We start from the raw sequence: 25,754 nt of genomic DNA, 5'->3' as shown, positions 1-25,754 counted from the left end.
GGGGCAAGAATTGTATAAAGGAGCGGGAGGTTTGAATAGAGCTCAGTCTGTGTTGGTGTTCCTGAAGTAAAGCTTGCTGAAATCACTCTCCGACTCTGGTTTCTTACTGCGCCAACCCCAGTACTTTACAAAGAAGAAGGAGAAGAAGGAGGAGGAGGAGAAGGAGGAGGTGAAGAAGGAGGAGAAGATATTGCATTTATACCCCACCCTATACTCTGAATCTCAGAGTCTGAGTGCCTTACAATCTCCTTTACCTTCCCCCCTCACAACAGACACCCTGTGAGGTGGGTGGGGCTGAGAGGGCTCTCCCAGAAGCTGCCCTTTCAAGGACAGCTTTGCGAGAGCTATGGCTGACCCAAGACCATTCCAGCAGGTGCATGAGGAGGAGTGGGGAATCAAACCCGGTTCTTCCAGATAACAGTCCGCACACTTAACCACTACACCAAACAAGCCAGACTCAAAACAGCCCCCCCCCCAAAAAAAAATGGAATCCTTCCTGCTGCTGTCCCTTTTATTAATGTCAAAGAGGCTGAGGATACTGCCGCTCAGAGTATGTGGCTGGAAGACCTTCTCTGTCGTGCAGGATCAGGAAATCTAGTTCTTTCCATCCATCTTCCTTCCCCGTTTTCAGCCACCGTCCCAAATGGCCACAAGAGGCAGGAGTTGTTGATTTCCACACTCAGGCTTTGTCGACGATCAGCTCATGTGTCACTGCTTCTTCAATGTTGATCAGCTGACGCAACTCCCACGCTCTTACTCTTCTTTCCTAAAATGGAGAGAACTTTTTGCTGTTGTTGTTGCTTGAAAGAAAAAAAAAATAACCCATCCTTTAGCAAATTTGCCTTATTATCACCAAAAACAAAGAATTCAGCAGTGCTGGTGCTTGGGGGATGAGACGAAAGTGATACGGGACCCGTCCATCATGAATCACCTTTACCTTCTTGAAAAGGCAGATCTGAGCTCTTGACGTGCCTCTATAGCAGGGGTGTCGAACTCAATTGTTATGAGGGCCGGATCTGACCTCAATGAGACCTTGTCAAGCCAGGCCAGGCCATGGGTGTGCCTATTTAAGATTTGGTAGCAGAGATATAAACTTTTTAAAAGACACGGACAAACACGGCTAAAGATTTTTTTAAAAAATAAAATTAAAATAAAACATGCTTAAAACATTAGCACTTGTTGGTTTTAAAGATCCTTTCTTTGTTTTTCTCCCACAGGATCCAGGGAACTGGGCAAAGGAAGCTCTGGATCGTTCTCTTCCTCCCCAGGGAACCAGCCTCAACCAATGGAGAAAATCGAGGTTTTGCTCTGTAGCTCCTGTGCAATTGAGCAAGCCTTGCAGAGCAAGTTGAGAAGCAGAAGGAAGCAAGAGAGGGGGAGACGGAAGCAGACAAGAGCCAGTTGCTCGGGGGTCTGATAGGAGCCCTCTGGGGGGGGCATGATACGGCCCCCTGGCCGCATGTTTGACTCCCTTGCTCTATAGGACGCATCTAGAGGGCTGCCAGGGGAAGGGGTGAGCTTTGGTGCATTGGCACACTTCTCCAACAAGCTTCCATGCTTCTTCAGACTTACTACGGACATGCCTTGCAGACGATTCAAAGGTGTGTTGCTCCTGAAACTCCCTCACACCATCTTGAGATGCTTCTTTTACCAAGCCATCCTAATCGCTTTGTCCCAGCCACCAGTGGAGCTAAGTGGATGTAAATGTACATTCCCCAACAACTTATATTGTATGTAGGTGTCAGGGACAGCCCATAGCTTCATGGCTGGGTAAGAACTTGGCATGCAGAGGGTCCCAGACATAACCCCCAGCATCTCCAGTTGAAAGGAATCAGGTGGTAGACCCTGGAGAGCCACTGACAATCTGAGTACACAACGCTAACCTTGATGGACCAAGGGTCTGATTCAATACAAGGCAGTTCCGTGTGTGCATATAATGCTACATGCAAATAAATATACAATAATTGGCACCAATGCTCCCTCTAAGCTGTGGAGTCTTGTGAGCAAAAATTCTACATTGTGAGCTACTGGCATTCAAGTTGAGAGCTCCCAGGGGTGGAATTCTAGCAGGAGCTCCTTTGCATATTAGCCCACACACCCCTGATGCAGCCAATCCTCCAAGAGCTTACAAAGGCTCTTTTTTGTAAGCTCTAGCTCCTGCTAGAATGCCACCCCTGGAAGCTTTCAACTTTAATGCCAGTGGCTCACAAAGTATCTACTGGGGGAACGGGGTTTGATTCTCCACTCCTCCACCTAAAGCTGCTAGAATGGCCTTGGGTTAGCCATAGCTTTCGTAGGAGTTGTCCTTGAAAGGGCAGCTGCTGGGAGAGCTCTCTCAGCCCCACCCACCTCACAGGGTGTCTGTTGTGGGGGGAGAAGATGTAGGAGATTGTACGCCGCTCCGAGTCTCTGATTCAGAGAGAAGGGTGGGGTATAAATCTGCAGTCTTTGTTTTCTTGGAGAATGAGCTACATCAGGGGTGTGTGGTCTAATATGCAAAGGAGCTCCTGCTAGAATTCGACCCATGGCTGCTGCTGCCCACTCACCATGTTGCATACCATTCTTCTGTCCGTGAACCGGATAACAAGCTAGTTGTCGCCAGAAGTGATGCTGGCCCCACCCCCACCCCCGTCCTGCCCCTCCCATCAAACCAGAGAGCAGATGGGGAGGAGACTCTGGGTGTTTTTACACTGACCGTTTGCGACTCTCTATCACCGCATCGGAAACTCATCTTTTACATTACCTAACGTTCTCACAACTGTTTTGCATCGTTGCTGCCCGAAGCGTCTACATTTGTTTCGGTGAGATGAGTTCCAGAGCTGCTGCTGCAACGTTTTTCTCCGCACTAGTTTCGATCTGGTCTTTTCTCTGCAGGCGTTTCAAACGTGTATTGTAGAAGTTTTCACGCGTTTTAAAAGACTCCTCCAAAAGCCGCCACAAGGTGCAGCAATTTGCATGAGAACTGACAGCGCTTGAAGTTTTTACATATCATTGCTTGCCTCATCTAGTCATTTAAATGTGTATTGTTTTTGCAGCGTTGACACGATTTCCAAGCAATCGTATACATTTAACAAAGCACTGGCATTCCGGCTGCCCTCTGATCAGAGACATCCCCCCCCCCCCAAATTGAAACGCTTAAATGTAAAAGGACAATAATTAAAGCGGAACAGTGAAGACTCTAAAACTCTGGATCAAACCGAATGTAAAAATAACCTCTGTGCTTATGTTCAGAACAGGAGCAGCCAGTGGGGCATTGCTGCCTCCCCAACAGAGAGATGAAGGAGAAGAATGACGAACTGTAAGTGGCAGGAGATCAGTTAAGGCCTGCCACCCCTCACCCCCCATCATCGCCTTTTGTCATTGGTGCTGAGCAGGGGTTGTTTTCTAGGAAAATAGGTGGTGGAGCATAACTCATTAGCATATGCCACCCCCCCAGCAGAGATCCAGCCAGCCCATGCAGGCCTCGCTCGCCTGGGGCTCTTCTGGGCCACCCCCCCCCCCCCCCGTCAAAAGGCCAGCAAGCCACCCACCTCCTCCTCCTAAAATCACATAAGAAGTGGAGAACCCTATCCAGCTCCCACCTACTACCTGATCAGTCTGCAGTTTTTATTTGCTATCTCCATACATATTTTCAGGGGTCGTTTTGTTGAAAAATAGGTGGTGGAGCTCATTAGCATAACTCATTAGCATATGCCACCACCACCCCCAGCAGAGATCCAGCCAGCCCATGCAGGCCTCGCTCACCTGGGGCTCTTCTGGGCCACCCCCCCATCAAAAGGCCAGCAAGCCACCCACCACCTAAAATCACATAAGAAGTGGAGAACCCTATCCAGCTCTCACCTACTACCTGATCAGTCTGCAGTTTTTATTTGCTATCTCCATACATATTTTCAGGGGTCGTTTTGTTGAAAAATAGGTGGTGGAGCTTATAAGCATAACTCATCAGCATATGCCACCCCTATCCACCACCAGCCAAAAGCAACCTAACAGAAGAAAGGAGAGCCCTGGGTGAGCGAGGCCTGTTTGGGCTGGCTAGAGATCCAGCCGGCTCAAGCAGGCACGGAGGTGACCAGTGGGAAACCACAGGTCGCCGGATGCAAGGACTAAATGCAACCCGCCTATGACGATCTGTGGCGGGAAGTTTAACTGGCCAGGATTGGACCTGGCCAGGTAAGGGGGTTGTTCCGGGGATTGTATATAATCGGGGCCTTGGCCCTGCCATGTTGTCTTTGTGATGTACTAACCAATAAAGCATGTTGCCTTCGGAACATCTCGGAACTCAGTACATTATAGTTATAATTCTGGAAGATCTCCAGGCCCTACCTGGAGGCTGGCAACTTGTTCTTTCTTCGAACCCAGTCCTTCCCTTCATCTGGGGGCAGAGTCAGGCTGTTCTGTGAGACGCCAGTCTCACTTGTATGCAATGTGGAATAATTTCAATGCCTGCTTCCAGGAGGTGGAATTCTAGCAGGAGCTCCTTTGCATATTAGGCCACACCCCCTGACGTAGCCAATCCTCCAAGAGCTTACAAAAAAGAGCCTTGCATATTTACATATTAGGCCGCATCCCCCTGATGTAGCCATATTAAGCCACACACCCCTGATATAGCCAATCTTCCAAGAGCTTACAAAAAAGAGCCTTGGAAGCTCTTGGAGGATTGGCTACATCAGGGGGTGCGGCCTAATATGCAAAGGAGCTCCTGCTAGAATTCCACCCCTGCCTGCTTCACCAAAGGTATAAACATTGCTTGGCAACATTTACCACAAGTTGCTTCTGTAGATTCCTTTCGGTTTTGCTTTTGACAGTTGAGCGTCTGGAAGCTGGCCTTTCCGGACCCTTGGGCTCTTGTTCCATTTTCACCTTCTGACTTTTTCTCTGAGATCTCCTCAGATTTCTGGTTTCCCAATCTGACTCCTCAGGAACGGTTTGGGGCAGAGTTTCAGGAGATTCCTCTGAGTCTGTTATAGTCGAAAGCCGCCTTGTGGGAAAGGTGAACCGGGAGCCAGAGTGAAGCTCTTGGCTGCGATCAGATACCACGGAAAGAGATCTCTGGAGCAGATGCAGAGAGCTTTGAACCCTGGACTGCGGAGGCTGCCCCTCAAAGAAGTGGGCGCTTCTAGGTGTCTTCTGTGGTATGGGAGATACACCCAGCGCATTCTGAGAGAGTGGAGACACCTCTGCGGGAGTACTGTGCTTCACTTTTGCCCTTTCCCACGACCTCTTGATATTTAAAGATTCCTCTTCTTCCTCAGCCATTGTAGTCGCAAGATGCCCCCTAGAGAAGCTGACAAAAACATTTTCTAAAGCGAAATTGAGGTTATTTTGTAAAGAGATGCAGTTCAGCTTAAAACATGGCCATGGATTGTCTACTGGATACGTTTTTATCGTGAAGCTGCAGTACTGCAGTCCTAAGCTCTGCTCACAACCTGAGTTTGATCCCCGGCGGAAGCTGGGTTTTCAGATAGCCGGCTCGAGATTGACTCAGCCTTCCATCCTTCCGAGGTCAGTCAAATGAGTCCCCAGCTTGCTGGGGGGGAAAGTGTAGATGACTGGGGAAGGCAATGGCAAACCACCCTATAAAAAGTCTGCCGTGAAAACGTTGTGAAAGCAACGTCACCCCAGAGTTGGAAACAACTGGTGCTTGCACAGGGCACCTTTCCTTTCCTTTCCTTGTCCAAGGAGCTGAGGCTCTCACTTAGGGCTCTCACTTCCCTGTTTTCTCCTCACACAAGCTCTGTGAGGTAGGCTAGGCTAAGAGAGAACAACCAGCCCCAAATCCCCCAGCAAGCTCCACAACGCAGTGGCAAACAGAGCCCACGTTCCCCGGATCCGAGCCTGATGCTCCAACTACTACACTGCATGGGCTCTCTCCAACAGGTAGGCCTGCTATCCTCCAGGTGGGGCCTAAAGATATTTTGGAATCCCAACTGATCTTCAGGCTATTGGGATCATTTGCCTGGAGAAAATGGCTGCTCCGGAGGGTGGACTTTACGGCTCTGTACCCCACCGAGGTTCCTTCCCTCCCCTCTGCCAGCACCAAAGTTCCAGGTTTCCCAGTCTGGAGTTGGCAACCCTCTTATTAAGCCAAGGTGTAATGCTTATAGATATAAACAAGACCAATGTCACACTCCAAACAGGGACAGGGCTTTCTCTGTAATGGCCCCTTCCTGGTGGAACCAGCTGCCGGAAGAGATGAGGGCCCTGCGGGACCTTGCTCAGTTCCTCAGGGCCTGTAAGACAACCCTCTTCCGGCTGGCCTATAACTAACCGGCATAGGAAATTGAGTAGTTCTATGAGATTTCTGCTATGTTTTAATGTTTTTAATTGTGTAAAATGCTTAATTTTAACTGTGTAAAATGCTTAATTTAATATTTTTATGTTAGATTTTATGTGCTGTGAGCCGCCCTGAGCCACCTTGGTGGGAAGGGCGGGATATAAATCATAAATAAACTAAACTAAAAACAAACCTTGCTTCCTGAGAGGCAAGCCCCACTGGACACAGCAAGACTAAAATCTAGGATTGCCATGTCTGACTCAAGAACTATCTAGGGACTTTTGCGGTGGAGCCAACAGACTTTGGGATGGTGCCAGGAACAAGGTTATAGAAGATACAGAGAGAGGTCACTCTAGATTGCCAAATGGAAACAACCCACAGGGTTATAGCGACCACAATTACTAACATTTCATGCACTATACTTCCAAATTTATAGGTGAAATGCAATACACACATACATTCCATTATGGAACACTCTCAAAAATGTCTTAATACACTAAAAGTTCACAATGCAAAGTAGAGTCCCATTGTCACAGGAGGTCAACTTCATATCCTGCTTCGAAGTTCCTTCCGGCAAGGTACACTCCACGGTCTTTTTCTCACGGAGGCTACTCCAGTCATTACAAGCACAATCCAAATGAAAGACAACTTCAAATTCTTCCTCCCTCAATTATTGTAAATTCTTCACATAGTACATTTGCAACCGACATCAAAGTCGTATCTCTTTCCTAATAGGCAACTGCTCAGAAAACGGCTCAAGGCACCTTCTTTTGGGGCTCATAGAATTGGACCAAGCTTTTTGAAACTTTTTTGGGAAGACTGAGGCAAAGTACTAGATGTTGTACTAAAAATCTGGTGCCTCTCCCTAAAAAAAACAGCCCCCCCCCGAGCCCCAGATACCCATAGTTTGATTTTCCATTATACCCTGCGGCAATCCAACTCCATAGTGTATAACAAGGGTGGCCAATGGTAGCTCTCCAGACGTTTTTTGCCTACAACTCCCATCAGTCTCAGCCAGCATGCTGGCTGGGACTGATGGGAGTTGTAGAAAAAAACATCTGGAGAGCTACCGTTGGTCACCCCTGGTGTATATGAAGTACCTAGCAGACATCCCCCCCCCCTTTTGGATAACCCTTAAGTGGGGGAAGTGCCTCCAAACCAAGGGATTCTCCTACCTGCAACTGGGGATTGGCGACCTTAAAACCAATACAGTTACTCCACTCTTTGGTTTTCTGACAAAGGGAGTTTTGACTCTTAGAATCTAACCGTTCTTTCCAGCTGTCAACCATTTCTGTCTCCACAGTTTACCCAGAGGAAAACCAAGAGAATACTAAATTTTAAAAGTGCACCTACAAGAATAAGCCTGCAAAATTAACATTTAACTTTGGGTTTCTTACCACCTCTGCTCTTCTCTTTGCTATTTCCCTTAATCTGTGTCAGCTGCTCTTGTCACCTGGCCCCCATTTAAAGCTGATGCCTATTCCCAGAGGTCTCTTCTTCAGTATAAAGGAGATGAGAGTCACTGAGGATCTGGAACTCCAGTCTCAGCCAGATTCCTGTTCTTTCAATGGTAAATTGAAATTTGGGGAGGGACGACGGCTCAGAAGGTCCCAGGTTCAATCCCTGGCTTCTCCAACTAAAAAAGGGTCCAGGCAAATATGTGTGAAAAACCTCAGCTTGAGACTCTGGAGGGCCGCTGCCAGTCTGAGTAGACAAGACTGACTTTGATGGATCGAGGGTCTGATTCAGTAGAAGGCAGCTTCATAGGTTCATATATGTTCAAATTACAATTTGGTGGGGACAAGCTGGGGTCCACTGGAAGCTTTTTAGGTTAGGGAAGAATTAGGTTGTTGTTGTTTTTCTTAAGGTCATTCTAATCTTTTCAGGTGACAGATTGTTCCATGGAAACCTCTGTCCTATGTCTGTTAATATTCAGGCTTTTCTATATCAGTAAACCGTCCCCTCCAGAGTGTTAAAGAAGTGCAAAAGTGTTAAATATTTGTGTGCAGGGGTCGTTTTGCAGAAAAAATAGGTGGCGGAGCTCATTAGCTTAACTCATTAGCATATACCATCACCACCCCAGCCAAAAGCAACCTGATGCAAGAAAAGAGAGCCCCAGGTGAGTGAGGCCTGCTTGGGCTGGCTAGAGATCGTGCATGTTGTATTTGACTGTGAGGCTTATAATGCTCACTGGCAGGGTTCATTTTGTAGAAAAATAGGTTGTCGAGCTCATTAGCATAACTCATTAATATAACGCTCCCCCAGCCAAAGGCAACCTGACGCAAGAAAGGAGAGCCCCCGGCGAGTGAGGTCTGCTTGGGCTGGCTGGCTAGAGATCCAGCCAGCCCAAGCAGGCCCTGCTCACCTGGGGCTTTCCTGGGCCGCCCCCCCCAGTCAAAAGGCCAGCACACCCCCTGCCACTCAAAATTACATGAGAAATGGAGACAGGGTGGTGCGGGCTTCTCCAGGGGTTAATGAGGGCTGCTGGGAGAGTGGCAAAGCCCCTGGTGGCTGGCTGGCTGGCTGGCTGGCTGCTCTCCTAATCCAGGGATTGTTATGCAGCTGCACCTACTATTCAATAGACAAAGTAGGTGGGGAGGAGGAGGAAGGGGGGCCATCCGAAAGGTTCAGGAGCTGCGTTCCTGTGAACTCCTGCTGAATTCAAGGCCTGCTGCCAACATTTGGGCTTTTCTATATCAGTAAACCTTCCCATTAGGGTTGCCAAGTCCCCCGTGGTCTCTGGGGGGGGACTGTTGTACCATAGAGTTTTCCCTCCCAAAATGCTAGAGCGTCCGGGGAAACCATAGAGTTTCCCCAGAAAGGCCTAGAGCGGCCGGTGCGCGACATTGCTGGCATGATGATGTCATCGTGGGTTTCACATTGGGTCGGCGGGTTGGGGACCACCTGGGTGGGAGAACCCCCACCCATCCTGGGGGCTTTGCAGCCCTACTTCCCATTCACAGGGTAAAGAAGTGCAAAAGTGATAAATATTTGTGTGAGAGAATGTAGTTGCAGGGGCCGAGGTTACTGCCATTTCTGTTGGCTGCTGCGGTTATGCCTTTATTCAGAAGAAGAAGAAGAAGATATTGGATTTATATCCTGCCCTCCACTCCGAAGAGTCTCAGAGCGGCTCACAATCTCCTTTACCTTCCTCCCCCACAACAGACACCCTGTGAGGTAGATGAAGATATTGGATTTATATCCTGCCCTCCACTCCGAAGAGTCTCAGAGCGGCTCACAATCTCCTTGACCTTCCTCCCCCACAACAGACACCCTGTGAGGTGGGTGGGGCTAAGAGAGCTCTTACAGCAGCTGCCCTTTCAAGGACAACCTCTGCCAGAGCTATGGCTGACCCAAGGCCATGCCAGCAGGTGCAAGTGGAGGAGTGGGGAATCAAACCCGGCTCTCCCAGATAAGAGTCCACATACTTAACCACTACACCAAACTGGCTCTCAGACATTGGCCTGTGAAAGACAAGTGTCTGCACAGATTTATTATCATTATTTGTTTTCATTCTTAATGGCCTGACTTTTTTTTTTTGAAGACACAAAGGTGGATTACGCAGTGTAAAACAACACAACCAAATAGCATGAGGCATCCAGTAAACAGTGCCAGAGGCTTGAATGAAGAAAAATTAGAAACAACGCTCCCCAACTTTTTCAAATATGATTGGTCATCAACAGTGCAAAACATCCAGAATGACAAAAGTAGAAGAAAACACAGGAAAAGCAAGAGAAAATGTTTAAAAAACAGGAGACGAGTTGACAATCCGGCTCTTTATAGAAAAAGAGCCCTCCTTAAACCTCTGATGTTCATGTCTTTCAGCTCTCCAACGTCTGATGTTTATGTCTGGCAACTCTCAAACGTCTGGTATTTCTTTGTGGATCTTATGTTAAACAAGTTTGGCCACTTCTGCTCTAGGACCCAGTTCCAAGTAAGATATAATAATTAAGTAAAGGTAAAGGTGCAAGCACCAGTCGTTTCCGATGTGATGTTGCTTTCATGTTTTCACAGCAGACTTTTTACAGGATGGTTTTACGGGATGCCTTTCCCAGTCATCTACACTTTCCCTCCAGCAATCTGGGTACTCGTTTTACCAACCTTGGAAGGGTGAAAGGCTGAGTCAACCTTGAGCCGGCTACCTGAACCCAGCTTCCGCAGGGATCAAACTCGGGTCGTGAGCAGAGCAGTACTGCAACTTTACCGCTCTGCGCCACGGGGCTCTTTTTAGATATAATAATTATACCACCTTAAATTGCGTCCTTAAAATTGCCTCGTCACTTTGGGATTCCTTCTTTAAAACTGCGTGTGCGGCAAAGATGGGGTGGGGATTAGAGTTTATTTTGAGCGTTCAAAAATGCATTTTACTTCCCAATCCTGAACAAACAAATCGCTTGCCTTATATGATGCCATCCCTGTTTCTCAGCTGGGTACGAATTAGGATCGGCACCTCTCTTCCCATTTAATACAGGCTCTGTGCCTTTGACAACTAGATGGGCGGCTGAAAGTCCAACCATTTCATATTCTCTGGCAGGCAAAGGAAAAGCTGCCCTTGTGAATATCTGCTTCTTCCCCAAAATTATTAAATGTCAGGGGCTGCTGGGTGTGTGTGTGTGTGTGTGTGTGTGTGTGTGTGTGCAGTTCCAGAGCCATCAAGAGGCCCAGTGCCCTGGCTCACCTACTTAGCTCAGCCATCTTTTACTGATCTTGAGTACGCTGACATGCACTAAACATCTTATTGATGTTTCTTCTACAACATTGGGGTGGAGCCCATGATCTCTTGTAGGGTTCTCAGCCTCCTGGCAGATCCTGCAGCTCTCCTGCTTTTACGACTGATCACCAGACTGCAAAGATCAGTTCCCTTGGTGAAAATGGCTGATTTGGAACATAAGAACATAAGAGAAGCCATGTTGGATCAGGGCAATGGCCCACCCAGTCCAACACTCTGTGTCACATAAGAACATAAGAGAAGGCATGTTGGATCAGGGCAATGGCCCACCCAGTCCAACACTCTGTGTCACATAAGAACATAAGAGAAGGCATGTTGGATCAGGGCAATGGCCCACCCAGTCCAACACTCTGTGTCACATAAGAACATAAGAGAAGCCATGTTGGATCAGGGCAATGGCCCACCCAGTCCAACACTCTGTGTCACACAGTGGCCAGAAAACAAAACAAAAAACAAACCAGGTAGTCTGCTTAAGAGCATTCGAAAGCTTACATTCTGAATAAGTTGGTCTTAAAGGTGCACTTGTCTACTGCTTCGTTCTATTGCTTCAGACCTACACGGCTGCCTACTGGGATCTATCTACAGGTACCATCAGGAAGTCCACCACTGGGGCCAGGATACTAGAAGCCCTCCCACTGTTGCCCCCCCCCCACCGCAAGCACCAAGAATACAGAGCATTACTTGTCCCAGACAGAGAGTTCCAACAATACACTGTGGCTAATAGCCATTGATGGACCTCTGCTTCATCCAATTCCCTCTTGAAGCTGTCTATGCTTGTAGCTGCCACCACCTCCTGTGGCAGTGAATTCCACATATTAATCACCCTTTGGGTGAAGCAGGGCTTCCTTTTATCAGTTCTAAGTCGGCCTCTATGGCACTCAGGTCCCTCCCCTCTACAAACCCCACCCACTCCTAGGCTCCACCCCCCAAATCTCCCGATATTTTCTGGCAACCTTTTGTGAATAAACAATTTTATTAGTAACATATGGTAGTAGAACTATAACTACAACTTATAAAAAGCTTAATATATATTAAGAAAAAGACCATCATTCTACCCCACATCTTACTTTCTCCCACCCCTCCCCCAATTACTTGACCCCCGCCAGTGTTATTTTCTTTAAAAAAACAGATATTAAAGGTACCCTTAACTATCAAGAAAAAAAACGAAACAAAAAAGAAACATAGGGAAGAAGAACCCCCTTCAAGAGTTATATTGTTATCTTAAAAATCTTAATCCTCAAAAATTGTCCAATGTCCTTTTATTTTCCACTCTTTCTCTACATATCTTCTGAATTTCTTCCACTCTTGGTTAAAAAGTTCTAAATCACAGTCTCTTAATTTTCTTGTTAATTTGTCCATTTCACTCCATGACATAACTTTCATAATCCAGTCCCATTTTCCTGGTATTTTTTCTTGCTTCCACAACTGCGCATACAATGTCCTAGCAGCTGAGAGCAAGTACCATATTAATGTTCTATCTTCTTTTGGAAATTTTTCCATTTGTAATCCCAGCAGAAAAGTCTCTGCCTCTTTATTGAATTCATATCCCAGGATCTTAGATATCTCTTGTTGAATCATTTGCCAAAACATTTTAGCTCTTTCACAAGTCCACCACATATGGTAGAAAGAACCTTCATGCTTTTTACATTTCCAGCACCTATCTGGCATCTTATTGTTCATCTTTGCTAATTTTTTTGGAGTCATATACCATCTATACATCATCTTAAAACAGTTCTCTTTAATACTATGACATGTTGCGAGTTTCATGGAATTTTTCCACAGATATTCCCAAGATTCCATCTTTATTTCTTTATTTACATTAATTGCCCATTTTATCATTTGAGATTTCACTACTTCATCTTCTGTAGCCCATTGTAAAAGTAATTTGTACACTTTTGAAATTAATTTCTCATTATCTCCAAGCAGAACTCTTTCCATTTCTGTTTGTTCTTTCCTTATTCCTTCAGCTTTGATATCATTCTCCATCAAACTTTTTATTTGTTACATTTGAAACCAATCATATTTATAGTTTAGTTCTTCTGCAGTTTTCAATTCTATTTTCCCGCTTTGTATTTTTAGTAACTGGTTGTATGATAGTTGTTTTTCCTTGACTGTTTTGGCCGTTAACTTTATCACTTCAGCCGGCACTATCCATAAAGGTCTCCTCTCATCACCATATTTCTTGTACTTTATCCACACATTTAATAAGCTACTCCTTATATAATGGTGAGAGAAAAGACCGTCCATCTTCTTTTTTCCATAGTACAAATATGCATGCCAGCCGAATTTTTTTCCATGGCCTTCTAACATTAGAAGTTTTTTATTTAATAACGTTATCCATTCTTTTAACCATACTAAACAAATTGCTTCATGATACAGTTTCAAATCTGGTAATTGGAATCCACCTCTCTCTTTCGCATCTATCAGGACTTTCATTTTAATTCTAGGTTTCCTCCCGGCCCACACAAATTCCGAAATTTTTCTTCGCCATTTATCAAATTGCTTAGCATCTTTCACAATGGGGATAGTTTGAAACAGATACATAATCCTTGGTAAAATATTCATTTTTACTGCAGCTATTCTACCCAACAGTGACAAATTGAGCTTGTTCCACTTTAGCATATCTTCTTCTATTTTACGCCATAGCTTTTCATAATTGTTCTTAAACAAATCAATATTTTTCATTGTTATCTCTACCCCTAGGTATTTTACCTTAGAGGTAACTTCACAACCCGTTAGTCTTTGTAGTTCTTGTTGTCTATTTTTCTGCATATTCTTACATAAGATTTTTGATTTTTCTTTGTTTATATAAAGTCCCGCCAACTCCCCAAACTCTTGTATTCTCATTAGCAACAAAGGTGTAACTTGTAAAGGATTTTCATTTATAAACATTATATCATCTGCAAATGCTCTGTATTTATAGGTAAATCCTTTTATTTGTAGTCCTTCTAAATCTTTTTCTTCTTGAATCTGCATTAGTAAAATTTCAAGAGTCATTATAAACAGCAATGGCGAAAGCGGGCAGCCTTGTCTGGTACCTTTACTAATTTTCATTTCATCTGTAAGATCTGCGTTGATGCACAGCCTTGCACTTTGTTCAGAATATATTGCCTTTATCATTCTTATAAAACTTTCTCCAAGCTCCATTTTTTCCATCACTGCAAACATAAAGTCCCAATTTAAATTGTCAAATGCTTTTTCTGCATCCGCAAAGAATAGCGCTACTTCCTTTTCTGGATGTCTTTCATAATATTCTACAATATTTACAACAGTTCTAATATTGTCTCTTATTTGTCTTTTGGGAAGAAAACCGGCTTGGTCCTCTTTTATAAAATTTATCAAATATTGCTTAAGACGTTCTGCCAGAATTCTTGTAAATATTTTATAATCATTGTTCAAAAGTGAAATTGGTCTGTAATTTTTCACATTTGTAACATCTCTTTCTTCTTTAGGTATCAAAGAAATAACAGCTTCTTTCCATGTATTTGGTACCTTCCCTTTGACTCTTATTGCATTCATCAGCTTCTGTAATTTTGGTATTAATTCATCTTTAAACATTTTAAAATACTTGGCTGTATAACCGTCTGGCCCGGGAGCTTTATCATTTTTCATCACGTTGATTGCTGCCTCAATTTCTATTTTTTCAATTGGGTCATTCAAAATTTTTCTCATATTCTCAGTTAATGGCTCAATTTTTATTTTCTGTAGATATTCATCTATCTTTTTTCTCTTTACTTCAGCACCTTTAAACAGCTTGGCATAATACTTAAAAAATTCTCTTTTTATTCCCTCTTGAGTAACTACGTCTCTTTCATCTATCACAATTCTATTAATTATTTTATTTTCCCTCTTTTTTTTCAGCTGCCACGCCAAGTATTTCCCCGTCTTATTTGCTCCTTCAAACGATTTTTGCTGGAGCCTTTTCAAATTCCATTCTACTTCTTTGTTTAATAAATGTCTTAGTTGAGTTTGCAATATTGAAATTTCCCTTAGAATTTTCTTTTTCCCTGGTCTTTTCTTCAGCTCTCTTTCTTTTTTCTTTATTTCATTTTGAATATCCAGTAGTTGTTTTTCTTTTTCCCTTTTATCTTTATTGTTCAAAGTAATCAGCAACCCTCTCATTACTGCTTTATAAGCATCCCAGACCGTCTGAAAATCGATATCTTCTTTATCATTCACTTGGAAAAATTCTTTAGTTTCTTTTCCTAGGAAAGTCACTGTTTCTTTGTTCTGTAGCAAGTCTTCATTCAATCTCCATCTTCTCAATCTTTTGGACAGTTTTGTAATCCACATTATTGGGTTATGGTCAGTGCCAATTTTAGGCAAAATCTCTATCTTTCTTGTTATGAGGCCTAAATCTCTGGTTCCCCATAGCATGTCAATTCTAGAAAATGTCTTATGTCTTGCAGAAAAAAAAGTATAGTCCCGCACTTCAGGGTTAAACTTTCTCCATATGTCCTCCAAATTTTCCTGTTTTACTAATTCAAAAAAAGACTTTGGCAATTTTCCTTCTTTTCCACTATTTTTTTTCCCTCCGGATCTATCCAATGAGTTCTCAACTGTTCCATTAAAATCTCCCATTAAGAGTATTTGATCGTAGGTCAACTCATCTAGTTGTTGTGTAATGTCTTTAAAAAAAACATCTTTTGCACCATTAGGTGCATATAGTCCCAATAACAGCATTTTTTTCCCATTTGATGTTATTTCCACTGCTACAAATCTTCCATCCTTATCTTTAAATACCAATTTTGGCTCCAGGTCTTGTTTAATATAAAAAACTTCTCCCCTTTTTTCCTGGTCAGCTAACGAAAAAAATTCCCTTCCCAATTGTTTGTTCCATAAAAATTTATAATCCTTTTGTTTAATGTGGACTTCTTGCAAACAAATTATATTACAATTTTGCTTTTTAATCCAATGAAAAGTTGCCCTTCTTTTTTGTGGTGAATTTAGTCCATTAACATTCCAAGACAATAGTTTGTAATCCATCATGGTGCAAATTCTTTATTTTCTTCAAAAAATCTCCTCAGTTCTCGGGCATTTGTGATCGTAACTCTCTTCCCCTGAAGTTCAAAGCTCACACCCTCGGGGATTATCCATCTATACCTTGTGCCATTGTCTTTCAATTTTTCTGTCAACTTTTTATATGTTCTCCTGTCATTTATCACTTCTTTCGGTAGCTCCTTCATAATTCTCACTCTGCTACCTCTTACTATCAATGATTGTTCAAAGTTTCTCTTCATAATCCTTCCCACCATTTCCTTTGTCATGAATCTTACAACCACATCTCTTGGTAAGTTATTTTTTTTGGCATATAACGAGTTGACTCTATACATGTGATCATACATGCTTTTAGTCTTATCAGGGTCTTCTTCTAAGAATTCTGCGATTATGTTTGTTATATATCCTTTCAAATCATCATTCTCTTCCTCAGGTACTCCTCTCAAACGTAGCTGATTTTCCATTAATTTGCAGTCGTGAATCGTCACTTTTTCTTGTACTTTCAGCAAGGTGGTATCATGTGTTTTAACTGTCTCCTCCACCTCCTGTACTTTCTTGTCTATTTTCCCAATTTGGTTTTTGAGGTCATCCACTTCTTTTTTAATCACTGTAGTAAGTTCTTCCTTCAACTCTTCCATCATTTTCTTAACTCCTTTCATAATCCTGGCTTCCATAGCCTCCATTTGGTCTTGCATTTTTTCTAATGAAAGGGCTCTTGTTCGGAGCTGCCTGGGCTCTGACATTTAAGCAAAGAGCAAGGGGGATGCAATTAAAATACCAAAAATTTCCGTCGCACAATTTGCAAGTTTGACTACCAAGTTCAGAAGGTCTAAATTTTCTCTCTCAATTAAACTTTGTTCTGTTTTCTTCTGAGCTTCCCAGGCCCAGATATAAATTTTTGAAGAATTTTTCCCCTTTAAAAAAATGACGAAATTTTTGACCTCACCAATTTAAAATCTGACAGTCAGGTTCAATAGAGCAGGGCTTGCCCTTTCCAGCAAGCCCAATTTCGCTGGTTTCTGAGCCCCCAAAGCAAAGATATTTAACAAAAAAGTCTTTAAAAAATCCAAAATGGCGGCCGCGATTTTTTCTCCTTTTAAAGATTTTTTTTCCCCTTTTAAAATCACCCCAGGAGCCCACCAATAATGTAAATAGTTCTTATCTTCTTACCCTTTTCCCTGTCGTTTCTGTCACCTTTTAAAGTCCCAAATCTTTTTAAAACGATGTTTTAAATTGGACCTCCCAGCAATGGCTGCCGATGTTTCTCTATGATGTAGAGTAGGCTTTTTTCTTTACTGCTTCCTGTCTCTGTCACCTTCAACCTTATAGATTGCTTGACGCACTTCCTGTCTTGCTCAGTAGAGTTAGAGGACTGTTCCAGTATATTCCTGCGCAGTATGGTTGTTTACATTCCACAAATCGTAAATAGACACAACAATGATTTCTCTTCAATTTTTAGCAGTTTTTAACACTGTCTTTTATGTCAAAATAGTCCAAACTTCACCCTTCCCTTCTTCTACTTGCAAGTTTTATATTTTCCCCTTATTTCCACCTTTAAAACGTCTCTTTAGTCTGTAAATAGCTCCGGAGTGAAAGAAGAGTTTCTGTACCTTTTTTCCTCTGTTTATCCAAGTTCCACTGGTCTTCCAAGACTTTAGTTGTTTAAAAATGTCCCAGAAGGTTAGGATCGTGACGAGCTTATGCCAAATTGATGGCTCTGAGAGATCTTGCAGACGATAATTTTGCAAACTTCTGAGACTCCTCAAAGCCTCAAAGGACCCTTCTCCAAAGCTCCTTTTCAGCCAAGGTAAATCTCTTCTAAAGTTTTTAGTGCAAGTCTTGGACCTTTCTCTCACTGAGAAAGGTAGGCAGTGGGCTTTGGTTTGCCCTCCACTACCCCGAACAAGACCTTCAGCTTGCTCCCGTTACGAGAGACAACTCAGCTCGCCATTTTCCTCCCCGGAAGCCTCCCCTGGCAACCTTAATCAGCAGGAGGTGTGGATCTCCCCGCAGCTGCAGGACCCTCTAACAGCATCTTGCAAAAGAGGGAGGCAGAGGCTATTTTGCGCCTTTCTCCTGCTCAGTTGAGCCTACAGCTCATGTGGCCATGAGCCCATGCAGGTCTCCTGCCCCTGAGCATCCTGGGTCAGAAAGGACTGCTTTATGGCTGCCAGCCTCCAGGTAGGAGCTGGAGTTATCTGAGAATTATGACTTCTCTCCAGAGATCTGTGCCTCTTGAGGAAATAGCAGCTCTGGAAAAAGAAGAAGAAGAGGATGAAGGTGGAAGAAGAAGTAGAAGCAGAAGAAGAAATGGAAGAGGAAGAAATGGAAGAAGAAGAAGATTTATAGCCCATCCTTCGCTCAGAGTCTCAGAGCAGCTTGCAATATCCTTCCCTTTCTCTCTCAACAGATACCCTATGAGCTAGGTGGGAAGAACTGCTCTTGAGAGAACAGCTCCAAGAGAACTATGACTGATCCAAGGTAACCCTGTAGCTGTCTGTGGGGAAGTGGATTTTATGGCCTCACATCCATACTGGGTTCCCTTACCAGACTCCCTGTTCCCCTGGCACCACTCTCAAGCTCCACGCCGCAGGGAAACCAGGAATGTGACCAGTATTGCACTCCTTTGGCCCATAGTGACATCACTCTGTGTGACATCATCATACTGTCCTTGGAGATGATCTACATGATAAGCTTGGGATAGATGACAAAACCTGCTGGGTGTTCCTCTTGGAAAGAGGGTCTGGGGAGCTTCCCCATCACACTTCCATTTCCCAACAAAGGAGAAGTGGAAGGGACTGCTGGTCAGGAGGGCTGGCAGATGACTGCAATGGCTTTGTAGGCCTCATCCATTACACCTAGAACAGGGCTGTCAAACTCATTTGTTATGAGGGCCGGATCTGACATAAATGAGACCTTGTCGGGCTGGGTCTCAGCCAATAGAAGGAAAAGAGGCTTGGCTCAGTAGTTCTACTGGCAAAGGCAGCTCTCCCTCTAGCAAAGAGAGCCTGGCAAAGGAAGCTTTCCCTCTGCCTCTTTCTCCCCAAGGGAGGAGCCTCAGCCAATTGAAAAAATAGAGGCTTTCCTCTGTAGCTCCTGTGCGATTGAGCAAGCCTGGCAAAGCAAGCCGTGACACAGAAGGAAGCAAAAGAGAGGGAGAAGAAAGCAGACTTGCTTGCGGGCCTGATAGGAGCCCTCCGGGGGCCTGATCTGACTCCCGGGCCGCATGTTTGACACCCCTGACCTCAAAGGCGTTTAGTAGGGTTGACAACTCTTATTCAGGAAAACAAAGCTCAAGTCCAGTGGCACCTTTAAGACCAATGAAGTTTCAGTCAAGGTTTCATGTGCCGGTGCATATCTTCAGATACAAGGAAATGGAAATTACCTGCCCATAGATATAGTTGAGGGTGAGCAGTAAATCAGCACACAGCATAATGAAGATGTCTAACCGATGCAAGGACCAAAAAGAAGAAGAAGAAGAAAAGTTGGATTTATACCAAGCCCTTCACTCAGAGCCTCAGAGCAGTTTACAATCGCCTTCTTGTCCTCTCGCCTCAACAGACACCCTGTGAGGAAGGTGGGGTTGAGAGAGCTCTCAGGGAACTGTGACTGACCCAAGGTCACCCAGCAGGCCACATGTGGAGGAGAAATGGGGAATCCAACCCAATTCTATAGATTCTCGTAACCACTACACCAAACAGGGAGAAGCAGCTCAGTTTATATGGTTACCGTTTGTTTGGGTTTCATTCCAGGGGAAACCTAGTAAAGGGAATAAATATGTCAAAATTGGAGAATCAATGGGCAGATGTATCCTTAATTGTGGAATGCTGAGAGTAATTAACAGAGACCCTGCCGTCCTACTCCATCTGTCACCTCTCTGCTTGAGCGGAGACAGATGGAGCATAATGGCAGGGTCCCAGTTAGAGGGGAGGGAAGAGGGTCGTGGGGGCAGGTGGTGGTGGTGGTGGTGGGGGAGGAATGGTTGATTTTGCTGAGCCCCCAAATATTTGGTCAGGGTCGGTCCTGGACTGTCTGGTACCCTAGGCAAGGCTATCTTCTGGTGCTCCCCCTGCACTAATAAGATCACTGAGTTACATGGGGTGCCCAGGAGACTAGCGCCCTAGGCAGTCACCTAGCTTGCCTTGTGGCACAGCCGGCCCCGTATTTGGTCCCAAGTAGTCCGTCTGCCAAGCTGAACCTTCATGTTCTGAATCCACCTGAGGCGTATGAATCATTGTATTACAGGTTCTGGAGAGGAACAATTTGAGAGCATGCTCGGAGAGGATTTTTGGTGAGTTATACGCGCAGAGTGGTAAAGCTGCAGTACTGCAGTCGGAGGCCTCTGCTCACGACCTGAGTTCGATCCCAGAGGAAGCTGGTTCAGGTAGCCGGCTCCAGGTTGACACAGCCTTCCCTCCTTCCGAGGTCGGTCGAATGAGTCCCCAGCTTGCTGGGGGGAAAGTGTAGATGACTGGGGAAGGCAATGGCAAACCACCCCGTAAAAAGTCTGCCTTGAAAACATTGTGAAAGCAACGTCACCCGAGTCAGAAACGACTGGTGCTTGCACTGGGGACCACCTTTACCTTTTTATATGCCCCTAAGGACCCAAAAGAGGGCTTGGGAAATGAAAGCATTTGACAATTGCATATTTGAACATACCAGTAAACATCCTGGAAATAGACTGCTCAGGCATGTTATTTATTTGCTGTGTTCCCCATGGCAGCGAGAACGTTGAACGAGCCTGACCTATTTTGAGAGATTTGTGGCTGGACCCAAACAAAACAAAAATCCCAGCCTGAAGCTCTCCGTCCTTTGTGAACACGGAAGAGGTAGACCAGCCCTTACCTCGTTTTGAATATTAGTAGTTTAGCTTTTCAGACTAGAGACACTGTGGCTTGAGGGAACAAACCAAGCGGGCCAGTGATAGGTGGCTGCTTGTGGAGCTGAATTCCTTGCGCTTCATATAGCCCAGTGCAGGAAGCAATGTCCCGGCACGTCGCTTTTTGCAGCGTCATGCTGTGTCATTCCGATGATGATGCAAATCTCTCAGTGCGAGTCAAAGTCCAATGGGGCAGCTCAGAAGGATGGCCGCATGGCTGCCAGCCTCCAGGTGGGGCCTGGAGATCTCCCGCTTTTACAACGGATCTCCAGCTGGCAGGGATCAGCTCCCCTGGAGAAAATGGCCGGAACAGGAATGGGTCGAGGGCACCCTGGAGGAGTGTCTAGAGCACTCAAGCGCCCATCTGCTGCTCCCTGGACACTTCCTGGGTGCTTCCTGTTTGGTGTAGGAGAGCCAGTTTGGTGTAGTGGTGAAGTGTGCGGACTCTTATCTGGGAGAACCGAGTTTGATTCCCCACTCCTCCACTTGCAGCTGCTGGAATGCCCTTGGGTCAGCCATAGCTCTGGCAGAGGTTGTCCTTGAAAGGGCAGCTGCTGTGAGAGCCTCTCAGCCCCACCCACCTCACAGGGTGTCTGTTGTGGGGGGAGAAGATATAGGAGATTGTGACTGCTCTGAGATTCAGAGTACAGGGCGGGATATAAATCCAATATCTTCTTCTTCCTAGCCGTCCATGTGGCCAGGGAGGTGCCCAGAGCATCCTCAGATATTATGTACCACTTGGAAAGTGGTACCTTTCTGAGGTGGCTCCCATCCAGACCAGGACGGGGTGAGTACAGCATGAGGACCAGGGATCCAGTTTGGTGTAGTGGTTAAGTGTGCAGACTCTTATCTGAGAGAACCGGGTTTGATTCCCCACTCCTCGTCTTGCACCTGCTGGCATGGCCTTGGGTCAGCCATAGCTCTGGCAGAGGTTGTCCTTGAAAGGGCAGCTGCTGTGAGAGCCCTCTCAGCCCCACCCGCCTCACAGGGTGTCTGTTGTGGGGGGAGAAGATATAGGAGATTGTAAGCCGCTTTGAGTCTCTGATTCAGAGAGAAGGGCGGGGTATAAAACTGCAATTCTTCTTCTTCATCAAGGTCCAGCTCCAAATCTCCAGGAATTTCCTAACCTGGAGTTAGCAGGTTGAGGAGCATCCAGGGCATACTACTGGATCATATGTATATATTTAATGGCAGGATCTGTGCAAGTTAGAGTTGCCAATCTCCAGGTGGCACCCAGAGATCCCCCACTGTTACAGTTGCCCCCCAGGCTACTAAGATCAGTTCCCCTGGAGAAAATGGCTGCTCAGGAGGGTGGCCTCTAGGGCATTATGCCCCGTGGGTGTCGCTCCCTTCCCTAAACCCCACCCTTCCCAGGCTCCACCCCCAAAACCTCCAGGTATTTCCCAACCCACATCTGGCAACCCTACGGCAAGTAAGTGAGTTGGGGCCTGGTATCTGTGTGCTGGACGAAAGCCCAGATTTAATAGTTTCTTTACATTGTCCGGGGAGGGAAGGTGGCATGGGATAGCCCCATCTCATTGGATCTCAGAAGCCAAGCAGGGTCAGGACTTGGAAGGGAGACCACCAAGGAAGTCCATAGTTGCTACACAGAGGTAGGCAATGGCAAACCACCTCGGAATGTGTCTTCCCCAATGTTCCCTCTAAGCTGCAGAGTCATGTGAGCAAAAATTCTACTGGTATTAAAGTTGTGAGCTGCTGGCATTAAAGTTGTGAGCTCCCGCATCAATTAGTGTGCTCTGGGGCTATTTTTTCCTGAGCTAAAGCAAAAAGGTGTGAGCTGGAGGCTAAAAATCTGTGCTAGCTCACGCTAACTCAGCTTAGAGGGAACTGCTCTTGCCTTTGAGGTTTCTATAAGTCATCTATAACACCTGCTTCTCACTTGCCTTGAAAGCCCCTTACTGGGGTTGCCACAGGTCAGCTGTGACTTGACAACAAGTCTCACACACACACACACACACACACAAGTAGAGTTGTCCACATCTCTTATGGAGTATACCTGCCACACATGGTGCTATGGCAAAATTTAAATGAGAGAGGAAATACTGAGCAGTAAATCTTATGTTGTTCCTCGAGCATCACAAACTCCTACAAGATCAGGATAAAACGACACAAGGCATTGGGAACCAGTGCAAATTTCTTTTGCTTTGGGTTTCTCAAAAGAATGTGTATGTGTGTGCATACACGCGCCTGGAAATCCTGGCAACTTCTGGCAACCCTTATTAGGGCATGGAGGACTTTACAAGCCAAGAGAGCCAGTTTGGTGCAGTGGTTATGAGCAGCGGATTCTAATCTGGGTTTGATTCCCCACTCCTCCACATGCAGCTGCTGGGTGACCTTGGGTCAGTTACAGGTCTCAGAGCTGTTCTCTCAAGAGCAGTTCTTGAAAGAGATCTCTCAGCTCCACTTACCGCGCAGGGTGTCTGTTGTGGGGAGTGGAAGGGAAAGAGTTTGTAAGCTGCTCTGAGACTCAGAGTGAAGGGCAGAGTATAAAGCCAATTCTTCTTCTCCTCCTCCTTCTTGGCTTGATACAGCCTGCCTCTGCCTCCAAGTCCTGGTATTCCTTTGGGAATCTCCCATCCAAATACTTGCCGGGGTCAGCCATGCTTAGCTTCCAAGACCTGATGAGATTGGGCTTGCCTGGGCTATCCAGGTCAGGGTGGAACCAGTGCGAATGTCTCATGCAAAGCAGGACTTTTATTGCACAATGTTCCCTAGGACACAACCCATGTCTTTGTGTATTGTACCCATGCACACATCTGGAGAGACATTAGAAACATTCCTGAAGTGTCACATTTTAAACCATAACAAACCAGCAGCAGTGGAGGTCGATACGTTTCGCAAGACCGATCCATCCCCTGTTTGTTTAATGACATCCAAAACTCCTTTGCATAAAAATCAGCCAGCTCCGACACTCCTCGCCAGTTATGGCTGCAGCTGAATGCCACACGGTGTTCTATCTTCCCCGTGTTTATGTATTTTGCCAGACGGATAGACGCACACCTCTTTGGCGCTCTGCGGGACCGAAGTCAATTAGAGTTAATGTTCAACAAGGAAAACCTTCCACAGTAACTCGCGGTGCATTTTGACAATTCTGATTGCCACCGGGGATGTTGCTGCGCCGGGTGCGAGTGCCGGTGTTTGGTCTCTTGAACACTGACCTCAAGGGCACAGGATAGCAAAGTGCAGAGGAAGGGTCAAAGGCCATTGTCAATAATACTGTCACAGCCTTCTACTCAAGACTGGCTGGATTTCTATCGCCACACTTATGATGGCACAATGAATGCGGACATGAGAGATGCCAGGAAGGTGCATGAGAGGCGCGATCTGAAACACAACCTGTGGATTTATTTCACATGACGTGCCTTAAAAGCATGGGTTGGAACAAAATGGGAGTGAATGGAACTTTCTTCTGGGCCCACCATTTCTTTCTTGGAGTCTAAAATATTGTATGAGTGCTGCCTCTTGCCTTAGTTGAAGGCTAGGGCGTGCTTGTGGTGACTTGTCTATGGAACTTAGTCTATTATTTTTTTTACCCAGAGAAGAAGAAGAATTGCAGATTTATACACCGCTCTTCTCTCTCAACTGGTGCTTGCACAGGGGACCTTTCCTTTCCTTGGCCAAAAACCCCAAGTGCCAGTAGGAGGTCCACCAGTGGGGCTAGAAGCCCTCCCACTGTGCCCCCCCCCAAGCACCAAGAATACAGAGCATCACTGCCCCAGACAGAGAGTTCCAACAATACCCCGTGGCTAATAGCCACTGATGGACCTCTGCTCCATATGTTTATCCAATCCCCTCTTGAAGCTGTCTATGCTTGTAGCTGCCACCACCTCCTGTGGCAGTGAATTCCACATGTTAATCATCCTTTGGGTGAAGAAGTACTTCCTTGTATTCATTCTAACCCGACTGCTCAGCAATTTCATTGAATGCCCACGAATTCTCATATTGCGAGAAAGGGAGAAAAGCACTTCTTTCTCTACCTTCTCTATCCCATGCATAGTCTTGTAAATCTCTATCATGTCACCTTGCAGTCGACATTTCTCCAAGCTAAAGAGCCCCAAGCGTTTTAACCTTTCTTCATAGAAAAAGTGTTCCAACCCTTTAATCATTCTAATTGCCCCTTTCTGTACTTTTTCCTATGCTATAATATCTTTTTTGAGGTGCGGTGACCAGAATTGTACAGAGTACTCCAAATGAGGCCGCACCATTGATTTATACAGGGGCATTATGATACTGGCTGATTTGTTTTCAATTCCCTTCCTAACAATTCCCAGCATGGCGTTGGCCTTTTTTATTGCAGTCGCACACTGTCTCGACCTTTTCAGTGAGTTATCTACCATGACCCCAAGATCTCTCTCTTGGTCAGTCTCTGCCAGTTCACACCCCATCAGCTTGTATTTGTAGCTAGGATTTTTGGCCCTCATGTGCATCACTTTGCACTTAGCCACACTGAACCACATCGACCATGTTGACGCCCACTCACCCAGCCTCGACAGATCCCTTTGGAGTGCCTCACATCCCTCTCTGGTTCTTGCCATCCTGAGCGATTTAGGATGTTTCAGTGCTGTTTGTTTGCTTTCCTTTTTTAGCTGTTCAGGCCCTGCACTAAGAGCCCTGTAAGCTCTTGAAAGAACGGCTACATAAGAAGGGTGTGGCCTAATATGCAAAGTGAGATGCAACAGCTTCCACAGATGGACCCATGGGTCTCGTGATATTCTGGTGAACCCAGCTCGCGAACTCACTTCCATAATTTTGGCCACTGACGATGGTTCATCCGTTCGGACATTGCGCTGAGTGACACAAAGCTTTCTTTACTAACCTTGACGTGATGCTCGAGTTGAGTTGGGTGGTTCATT

General features: G+C 45.4%; 1 protein-coding gene across 2 annotated transcripts; it reads right to left on the bottom strand.

Annotated features, from left to right (window-relative positions):
• Positions 1-497: 497 nt before the first annotated feature.
• On the bottom strand, positions 498-7,716 carry CCDC201 (coiled-coil domain containing 201). 2 transcript variants are annotated; one of them, XM_060248266.1, is made up of 3 exons: positions 7,672-7,716; positions 4,762-5,284; positions 498-766 (listed from the first exon to the last, which is right to left on the bottom strand). In XM_060248266.1, the coding sequence occupies exons 2-3, from the start codon at positions 5,254-5,256 to the stop codon at positions 680-682; spliced, it is 582 nt and encodes a 193-aa protein (XP_060104249.1). In that variant the 5' UTR covers positions 5,257-5,284; positions 7,672-7,716; the 3' UTR covers positions 498-679. The 2 variants fall into 2 exon arrangements, with proteins under 2 accessions (XP_060104249.1, XP_060104250.1); XM_060248267.1 differs by having other exon boundaries at positions 4,762-5,275.
• Positions 7,717-25,754: the final 18,038 nt, after the last annotated feature.

The sequence above is a fragment of the Heteronotia binoei genome, chromosome 10 (genome assembly GCF_032191835.1).
Source record: "Heteronotia binoei isolate CCM8104 ecotype False Entrance Well chromosome 10, APGP_CSIRO_Hbin_v1, whole genome shotgun sequence".
Classification (NCBI taxonomy): Eukaryota; Metazoa; Chordata; class Lepidosauria; order Squamata; family Gekkonidae; genus Heteronotia; species Heteronotia binoei.
The sequence above is the reverse complement of the archived record's forward strand: the minus strand, read 5'-3'. Positions and strand labels throughout refer to the sequence as shown.

What these genes read in the sequence shown, in the direction of transcription:
- CCDC201 (XM_060248266.1), bottom strand. Translation starts at nt 5,256, where the DNA reads ATGGCTGAGGAAGAAGAGGAATCTTTAAATATCAAGAGGTCGTGGGAA. An exon ending in ATCTACAGAAGCAACTTGTG is followed by an intron (nt 767 to 4,761) that starts GTAAATGTTGCC and finishes TCTCCATTTTAG; the next exon opens with GAAAGAAGAGTAAGAGCGTG.